Genomic DNA, 9,781 nt, shown 5'->3' on the forward strand with positions numbered 1-9,781 from the left:
GTTGTCATAGATTTGCTGACGATGACTGCAAACCGGCTTTGAAACGTGCTCTGGCAAGAAATACTTTCCCATCCTGTGTCGGATAGGGTCTGCTTTTTTTCCACCTCTCACATTTTTCTTACTGAGGCCATTGGGATGAATAAAGGCCCTTTGTTCATTTAGCCATTTCTCTGCTTGCTGATGCTTATTCTATTTTTTAAAAACTAAGTTGAAATGACAACGGCAGCAGTTCAATAGATGAAATAGGTCTCAAATAGCACAGTGGTGGCCAGTGCTTGGACACCACTTTCAGCTATAAACATGGACAGTGAAAAGGCATGGGAGCCTTAAAAGCCCCAGAAATACTTTCTCCCTCTCTCTTAAGCCCCAGGAAAAAAGTAAAAAAATTCTACTGAGTGAGGAAATTCTCAAATTTTCTCTTGAATATTATGGTAAGACACTCTCTTTCAGAGGAGCCGGTGCCTTACTCTAGAAGTAGTGGATGCTCCTTTGTAGGACGAGAGGAAACGGCCTCAAGTTGCACCAGGGGAGGTTTAGGTTGGATATTAGGAAAAATTTCTTCACCGAAAGGGTTGTCAAGCATTGGAACAGGCTGCCCAGGGAAGTGGTGGAGTCACCATCCCTGGAGGCATTTAGAAGACGTGTAGGTATGGTGCTTAGGGACACGGTTTAGTGGTGGACTTGGCAGTGTTGGGTTTATGGTTGGACTTGATCTTAAAGGTCTTTTCCAACCTAAATGATTCTATGATTCTATGATTCTATGGTATAGATACTATAGCCCATGAGCCCCTTAGAGTATCTCTTCTGATGTTCTGGTCTGGAAGCAACCTGCCCATCTGGCGATGGATGCAAAACGTAATCTCTGTTCTCATTCTGACAGCCGGGAGTGGGAAATGGAAGTTTCTGAGCACGCGTTTTATTCCTCTGGCACAGACATACAGCGAGGGCCCCGCCCGGTGCAGGACTCGCGGCTCCCCTATAGATCCCATACCGGAACGGATCAGCGCCCACAACAGATCTGCGCAGGGCCCTGCAGGGGGCGCCCTCTCGCCCGCAGCCGCCGCGCCGCAGTACGCATGCGCACAGCCCCTTCTCCGCGGTTCCCGCGTCCCAGCCTGGCGGGCGCCGCGAGGGGGAGCCCGAGCGGTGCGGCGGAGGGAGGGGCCGGCGCCCGGCGCGTGACGCGGTACGGCGGCCGAGCGGGTGGGGCGGCGGCGGCGGCGGCGGCGGGGCGAGATGGAGCGGCTGGAGCGGTGCGGCCGCTGGCTGCGGGCCGGGCTGGCCGCCGGGCGGGTGCGCCGCCGGCTGCCCTGGGTGCTGCTCGCCATCGTCCTCCTCGGGTCCGCCCTCAAGGACGGCGACCTGGTGCCCGAGACGCCCATGCGGAACAAGCGCAACCCGCTCAACGTGTGAGGAGAGCCGGGGGGGCCGGCGGGGAGGCAGCGGAGCGCTGGAGGGAAGGCGGGCCCTGTGGGGAGGGTGGGGGTCCCGTCGGGCTGGGGGCGCCCGGTCTTAACGGGAGCGGGTGGGGGGGCGAGGGCCGTGCCGCGCTGCTGTGGCCCCGTGTTCTCTCCTGGGGCGGCGGGGGCTGCCCCGGGCGGGCTCGGGGGGCCGGGCAGGCCTTTGCTGTGGCAGCACGGGGAGGGAGAACAGAGGGCGGGGGGCACCCGCCTGCTCCGGTTGTGGGGCCTGAGGGGTCGGGTGGGGCGGGCGGGCCCTGGGCAGGCACCCGAGCTGGGCTGAGGGTGGCTTTGCAGTAGCTCGGTGTGACCGGGGCTGGTCCCAGCGCCAGCGGGGTGTAGGAGAGACGGCGAGTTCGGGCGGTGATGCTGGCGAGCAGTCGGGAAGCGCGGCGTGCGCCGGGCTGCTGGGGGGGTGGGTGGAAATGGTGGTTTGTGTTAGATTCCCTGGTCGTAACGTCTGCTGTAGTCTACAGGACTGCAAGATTTCAGAACAACTGGAGTTTCTTGCTCAGATTTTATTGGAAGAGGAAAAGAAGGCATTTTTTTCCTTCTTTAGCTCCCAGATAATTCTTCGTATTTGAGTAAACTGATAGTTATTGAGCAGATCTAAAAGCAAGCTGAAGAAAATAAGTCTTTCAGCATCTCTTGTAAAAGCAGAGTTACTGCCATCCTTTTCTAGTACTTAGGTGATGATTTAACTGGCTTAGTCATTTGGACATTGGACATTTAAAACAACATTGGAACATTTTGAAGGGCATGAGGAAGGCGATGAGCTGGGCGGGTGCACGTGTGCTTTACCTGCTACAGATCAGAAAGTAAGGCTAAAATTACTGTTTTCCGCTGTGACTTGGGGAATTTTGTACTTTATTGATTCAAATTTGTCATTTGGTGACATGTGGGAGAGGAGCTGCTTTTAGTGTGATTGAAAAGAAGGATTGGCAGGAACACTTAGAGAGTGAAATTGATCTTACAGTAAAAACATGCTACTACAGTTCAATTCTCCCTTTTTAAATAGAGGAAGGTTATCTGTACTGACAGTTCCTGAAGCAATTTTTTTTCCCTACAGATTACTTGCCTGCCAGTTTGCCAGCAGTAATTATGTTAGCAGCCTTTTTTGCTTTTAACTGTCTCAGTAAAATGAGGATTTTATTTTCAATTACTATTCCATGGTAGCAGCTGTAGTTGCCACACAGATGCCACTTCTGCTGTAAGAGTAGAGGAGGTACTCCTCAAAATCCTGGGCAAGGCCCTGGCAGTTTTTATTAGGGTCTTAATGAAGATATAGAACTCTATTCCTACTTTTTTTTGTCTTCTATGCTGAGGTGATGATTAAATGATGACTCTGTGTGTCTAGCTATAGCTCAGCCACAGACCGGAATTTTGCTGTCTGTTTTTTCAAACTGGGATGTGGGTAACAAGGGGGCTGCACAGTTCCCCTCTCCCACCAGCTGATAGGAAGCAAGCTGCATTGGAATGTGCTAACGGGAGAAAGAAGATCATAGGCTATGGTCTCCTTAACTTGTTAGTAAATTCACTTGCACGTGCTCCACTTTAAGATTTGAAAAGAGGACTAGTTATGCAATACTGTCTCCTGCTAAACAGGATATCAGCACATCATCAGCTCGTTTTCAAGATTTTGTAGGCATCACAGCAAAGATTTTCAAGGCAGAGAGTGAATTTAGAGGTGGAAGGATTTGTGTATGCCAAAGGAAAGCTCTCATCAACTGGAGGGACAGAAGAGGAACAAGCACATTGTGCTTCTTCGTTTATTTTACAAGGTGATGATGGAGGAAAAGCTTCATGGGCTTATTAGGGAAAAGAGTCAGCCCTTTTGGCTATCTTATTCAGTATTAAGAGGTTGAGGTTGTGAAGAGCTTTGAAAGCAAAGATAATTGAGATGGAGGAAGAGGGTCAGAGAAGGGGTTACTGTGGTCAGGGTGGCAAGCTAAAAATATGTCCTTTGCAGCTGTATTTTGAGTAGGGCAGAGTTGAGCGGGTTTGTAGGGTAAAAGAGATTGCAAAACAACTGCAAGTCTGCTGCAAGTCTGAACAAGGGCTCTAGGTCCGAGGGAATGCTGCCTGGGAAACAGTTGAAGTACCTGGTTGAGCAAGTATTCAGGTGTTGGGCCTGAGAGAAGTAGTGGGGAGAGAGTTAAGATTTTAGCTATGCTTTACTTTGAGGGGAGGGCACAAGTGTCTAATTTAGGTGGTTCTGAACACTGACCTTGAAAACGTACTTCTTTAAGCACCACCACTTACCCCAGCTCCTGTGAAGTTTCACACATGCATGTTTCTCTTTTGGCTTTTCTCTGGCAGGTATTTTGTGAAGGTGGCTTGGGCATGGACGTTCTGGCTTCTGCTGCCCTTCATCGCAGTCACCACCTACCAGTTTGCTGAGAGCAAGTTCCTCTATGGTCCCATGAAGAGCATTTTGACAGTTCTGCGGCGTCTCAGTACACTGCTAGTGGGCACTGCCATCTGGTACGTCTGCACCAGACTCTTCATGTATATCGAGAATCTCACCGGCATGTGCTCTACCTCGAGTAAACCCAGCGAGCCTCGCCGACTGTATGCCACCAAGCAGGAGTGCCACCAGGACAACGGGATCTGGAATGGTTTTGATATCTCAGGGCACTGTTTTCTGCTGTCGTACTGTGCTCTGATGATTGTGGAGGAAGTGGCTGTGCTGGAAGGCCTGTCCATAGAGCAGAACTCTAAGCTACGTGTCGTGATCAACGGCCTGTTTGTTTCCTTGTGTTTTCTCACTGTGATCTGGGTGTTCATGTTTCTCTGTACTGCCGTGTATTTCCATGACTTCAGTCAAAAGCTTCTCGGTGTGCTGATAGGTCTGTCAGCTTGGTACGGGACATACAGATTTTGGTACTTGAAACCTTTTTCTCCTGGACTGCCTCTTCCAAATATACCTTTGAGTTCAAAGAAATACAGTTATAGCAGATAAAATGTTTTAAAATTTTTGGATTTTGCTTTCAGTACTGGTGGAGTAGTTGAATGTAGGAATGGTTACTGTATTTCCACTGTAAGGAACAAGGTGATGGGCTGGAGGAAACCAAATCTGTACTAGCCAATGGCTGGCAGGTGGTAATGAGCTTCTTCCTTGGGAGAAAAAAAATTAGTATTGGAAGAGGTCTGCTCTTGTTTAGGAGCTGCTGACTGGCATTCTCAGCAAAGAAATCAGGAGTTGGATCTGTCTCTTACTAATAAGTGGAGGAGCAGATCCAAGGCTGACAGAGGCCTTTGCTCTTTAAGAGCTTGACTGATCTCAGATTAATTCTTCCTCTTTCTTTTTGATTTATTTATGTCAAAATATTGTGGATGATCCAAACCTCATACTTCTTTTTTTTTTTATACTCCTATTTGTATTGCCTTATGGGAAGGCTCTAATAATGACAGTGCTGCTAAGCGTTGCAAAAATATCAATACTCGTTAAAGCGGTATATAGCTGTATTGTGAAACTAGACCATCTCACGTTGTCAAGTGTTAAATGCACAAACTTGCCACAAATGCTTCTTAGCTGTCTGCACCTTCTGCAACAAAGAGAGTAAATCTGAGATGTAATGTCTTAAGCAGGCTGTGACTTTAAATTCATGCCTGCCTTTGAAAAGGAAACTCTTGAAAAACAAGCCTTAACTTTCTCCTTAGGTGAAGTATCTGTAATAATATTTTGGCATTTTATTCTTGACAGAAAAAAACAAACTCCTTCCAATTTTGCTAAAAAGTCTAATATGAGAACTGGGGTTTTAATTTTTTTAAAGTCTTACGAGTTGCACACTTTGCAACGAGTACTTTGTCGTATGTTTCTTCTAGAAGAACAATGAAATTCTGGTGTTAGGAACAAGTTAGCTTAACCTGCTATTTCCCGAATAGTCTGCTTGGTAATGAATGAAACACATTGTTTATCCTAAGAGCTGCAAAGCAGTGTGCTTGAAGCAATATTTATTCTTGCTTATCTGGCAATATCAATAAGCTACTTAATTTTGATTGCATATAAAGCTGTGGCCACTTTTGATGTGGCTGGAAACCCACTACTGAATAAAACACTATTATTATATAATGAATACATATGAGCTGGGATGGGTTTACTCATCATATCAATCAGACATTTAGCATAGTTTTTATCTTGAAAAGCTTTTTATTATTTCATAAAGGTTTATTCGTGATGCAGTTGCACAAAATTTGTTTGACAGTTGTAGTGATGAGCGAGACAGCCAAAAAGGTATGTGGGAAAGGCTGTAGATAGCGTCTGCTAATCTGAGAGTGGACTTGATCTGTCTGTAGTGTTTGACTCCAAGGTGATTATTTTGCTGAATATAGGGTATGATGCACTGTATTCTAATCTTGGCACATTTCTTTTTGCCATCTCAACAGCTCTCTTCCAGCAAGAGAGCAGTAGCATTTGCAATAAATACAGCAGTGTTAATTCCACACTTGTGGTCTGCCTCTGAGGAGAGCTGGATTCACCTGAATTTCCACTGAATTCAGTGGCAAGCGGGAGTTGTCGTGCATCCTTAGAAAGTTTCAAATCACCTCTCAGAAGGAAGCTGTTTCAGGAGGTTATGTATTTTCTGTCAAGCTCCTCCTTTTGTTTTTGCGTTAAATTGCCTTTTAAGCTGACTCTCTGGAAAATTTACACTGATTAACTCATACTGGGTTTAACTGAGTTTGTTTAAACAATGCAAATTCATCTGCAGACATTCTTTTGATGTAATGTAAGCCTGCTCCCAATAGAGTTAAGCTAGACCGCAGGCCACTTTCACCATGAAAAAGGATTATATACCCAGAAGGTTTTCTGATTAATTTCATTAAGTTTCTATTTTAGGTTATCTTTATGTAACTTTGCTATATAGATGAGGCCTTGGAACAGGAAATGCTATTTATTTAAACCAACTGACTTGCTGAAATTATGTTCAGTTTCACAAGTGTTTTGTGCAATCGCTCTGTGGATATTTCTGTCCACTTCTAACCAGTGTCATACAAACTTTATATTACAGAAATAATGTGGGATATGGTTATTCTCAAAACTTTTATTTAAAAAATGAAAGAAAAACACTTGAAAACTTTATCAGTGTTTGTGTCATTGAGAATCTGTTTCTGATGTCTGTAACGATACTGCTGCTGCTTTCACTTCCCTGAATGATCCAGCCTCCCGGTATTTTTGTGACTACTGAGATGCATGATCAAACTGACATTGATAATTCTGCAGTATTGGAATGGGTTTAATATAGCACAGGTTCTCAAAAGTACAGGGTATAAAAAGAAACAAAACAAAACGCCATGCCTGACAAAAGCAAGTTTCCTCATGTGTGCATGTTACACATGAGTGTACCTGTGTACCTGTACCAAGAAATCTTGGTGTACCTGTCTTTCTCAGTACCCGGAGACCACGTGCCAACTGTTGGCTTAGAAGGTTCCCTTGTGCCCCAGACCTTTTCTTTGCACTTTTTGACTATATTTCAGAGTCTGTCTTTGCTTCCTTGCACTGTAACTGGGAACTAAATGTTGCAAATTTTCTGTTCACATATTTGCCATCACCTTTATCTGACTTCCTTCCCTCTCCCAAATACACTTTTATCATTAAAATAAAACTGCGGCCTCTCTACGACAGATTTGCAGCCAAAGAGAAACAGTGCTGTGAGTAGCTGGATTTGATGTCCTGTGCCAAAGACGCAAATCAGCTGTCAACAGGTATTATTAATTTGTTTCAAGTTTTTTTAAAAAGTGTAACATTTTAAAGATAAATTTTCATATTTTGTAGTGAACTCCAAAAGACAGCAACTGTAATCACAAGAAACACTTGGTCTTTTTCCTTTTTTTTGTTTTTTGCTTTTCTGCATTAAAGTATTCCTCTTGTTCCTGCAGAGCTGTCTTTCTGTGTCTGTAGAATTATCTAGGGATTTTTTGTCTCCAGCATCTTACTAGCATATCACTTCAACATATGTTTGCTAATTTTTCATTGCCTGTTTGTCTAGCCTGTTTTGTGGGCTCTGTATCACAGTACTTTCACAGAAGCAGCATTTGGCCTGACTGATGTGACTGAGGCAGTTCTTGGTCTTGGTGCCTTAAATATTTTCCTCTGCTGGGGCCAGCAAGGAAGGGAGTCTCAGCTAGGACACAGTGGGAAGATTAACTGGATTGGGATTCATTTCACTCTTCAGTTACCTGGGACTCTTTCAAATGTTTGCATCACTGGAGGCAAGATCAGGCAAACAGGGAAGTTTAGATCTTTTGTGAGAGCCATCTGAAGAGTTCAGACTTTAAACGTATCTGAACCCGGGGTTTGATTCTTCCTCAAAGTCTTTGTTCAGAGCTAACTTATTCCGTGAATGCTTCACTGGTGCTAAATGGTATTCTTGGTTTGCCAATTTACTTGTGTGTACTGAAACGTAGGTTGTGGGGTGGCTGCAAAAGAAGAATCCTGTTTCCTGTTCTGATGCGTGGCAATTCGTGACAAAGTGAGAAACACCCAGTTATGCCCTGTGGTGCACTTTAATGGAAAAAACTGTAGGGGCTGCTATGATACATTAAATGTTTTGGAAAATCGGGCTTTAGTTGTGAACGCAAGTCTGTGGTCACTTTTATTAGGGAAATATTATCTGTTTTTTCCACTGTAGCTTCAAGTAGATCCCTGCAGCTTCTCTGCAATTGGCCTTTTCCAGCTCTTTGCCTTTGATCAGCCTGTGTTTATCTCTGTTCGCTCAGAAACCTGTTTCCTGGGATTATTTCTTTTCATAGCTTCATCTCGCCTCCTGCAGCACAGATTAGTAATAAATGCTCTTTACCTCTGCTAGATGCATGCTTTCTCTCTCTATATTTTGTCTTCCCTTCTTTTACGTATTTTGCCAAAGCTTAAGATGAAAATTATACTAGCCAAAAAGGCTGTTGTGACTCAGAACTCATAATTAACCGTTGTTAAAAGGAGTTGGTCTGTCACTGTAATGGTGTTTACCTGGAAAAAAGCACATGCTTAATTTATCGAAGCAGAACTACACCTGATGTGCTTGAACTCATGGAAGGAAAGAGAAGGTAATGTGACAGTGGCGCTTGGTGCGTTCATAGAGTTAGCTTTGTCCTTTTCTTGGGGAGCAAGCGCTGTGTTTCTGTGAAGAGTAGTTTCACCCAGGTGTTTAGTAGGAAATTATTAATTAATTTGAATGTGGAAGGGTGCTTTAGTACTTAAAGTATACAATGAGAACATAGAGGTTACAAGCTGGAAAAGCCGAAATGGAAATGACTATCAGGATTGAGTGCAGTCCCTGAAATTTCAGGCAATTACGTAGTAATATTTAGTCTGAAAGACTGATTATTTTTAAACTACCCTCTGTCCATCGCAAAACACAGGCAATGCCATGTACCTTGTGACAAGCTGAATAACTTCTCTGTAAAGCTTTGGAACTGTAATATGGGACAGAAAATAAGCAGTCGGTGAGGAGTTTTCCCAGCCTTTCAGGAGGGTTGAGTATCAAGGGAAAGCAGTACTCGGAAAAATGCCCTCGCTCAGTTGTGCTTTTCCTGACAATGTATCCAAGGGTAGGAGATCTGCAGTTGTACTGTGTATCTCTGCAGTGGTGTAAGGCTGAAGAAACAAAAGCGTGGAACAAAAGTAAATAGAAATGATGATTATTTTTTGTCTCGCATCTCTGAAGCCTTTTTCCATGTCCAGTCTGGGTTCATTTTGCAGTTTTAGGTCGTGTATTCCCTCAGTCATGTAATTTAATGCATTTAATCTGGGGGAAACATGGTTGATACCAGAGCAATAAATAGGCATATCCTCAATGTAAATGTCAGCTCTCTTCTGAAATGTCTTCCCTAAATCCTGCGCTGCCTCTGTTCTGCAGAGCCTTCCCCATCTCGTGGGGACTGGGGAGGAGAGCAGTGCTGAGAGGTTACACGCGGTGTGACTCCATCAGTGACAGGCTTAACATCGTGACTCATTGCTGGAGAAAACTCAGCTAAATAGGTTGTGGCTCAAAATAGTTGACTGTGATGGAGAAAGCCGTGCAAAATTAACTGAAAATAAAGATGATTCAAAGTCTGTTAGCCTTCTATCCAAATGTGTGAATTGTTGCACCCAAACCCAGCAGGATTGTGCGGATTCGGAATGGCACTCAGGGTCTGCCCTCTGTGTTTTGCAGATGGTGGAAGCGAGCATGGATTTAATATGTGCTTGGTATAGTGTCATTCTAGACCACAGCTCTTCCCAGCACTGTGCACTGTTGCTCCAGCTTTGCCATAGCCTGACCTGACTGATTTGGTTTTTAGAAAAACAGGAGGGATAGAGGGTTGAGTTTAAGAATTTTTTT

At 44.6% G+C, this 9,781-nt stretch overlaps 1 protein-coding gene across 1 annotated transcript; it reads left to right on the plus strand.

Annotated features, from left to right (window-relative positions):
• The first annotated feature begins 1,236 nt into the window (after window positions 1–1,236).
• FITM2 (fat storage inducing transmembrane protein 2) lies at window positions 1,237–7,339 on the plus strand. The gene is made up of 2 exons (XM_050907183.1): window positions 1,237–1,409; window positions 3,780–7,339. Exons 1-2 carry the CDS (start codon window positions 1,237–1,239, stop codon window positions 4,420–4,422), a joined length of 816 nt encoding a protein of 271 aa, XP_050763140.1. The 3' UTR covers window positions 4,423–7,339.
• The last annotated feature ends 2,442 nt before the right edge of the window (window positions 7,340–9,781 follow it).

Source organism: Gymnogyps californianus, chromosome 17 (genome assembly GCF_018139145.2).
Source record: "Gymnogyps californianus isolate 813 chromosome 17, ASM1813914v2, whole genome shotgun sequence".
Taxonomy (NCBI): domain Eukaryota; kingdom Metazoa; phylum Chordata; class Aves; order Accipitriformes; family Cathartidae; genus Gymnogyps; species Gymnogyps californianus.

What these genes read in the sequence shown, in the direction of transcription:
- FITM2 (XM_050907183.1), top strand. Translation starts at nt 1,237, where the DNA reads ATGGAGCGGCTGGAGCGGTGCGGCCGCTGGCTGCGGGCCGGGCTGGCC. An exon ending in AAGCGCAACCCGCTCAACGT is followed by an intron (nt 1,410 to 3,779) that starts GTGAGGAGAGCC and finishes TTTCTCTGGCAG; the next exon opens with GTATTTTGTGAAGGTGGCTT.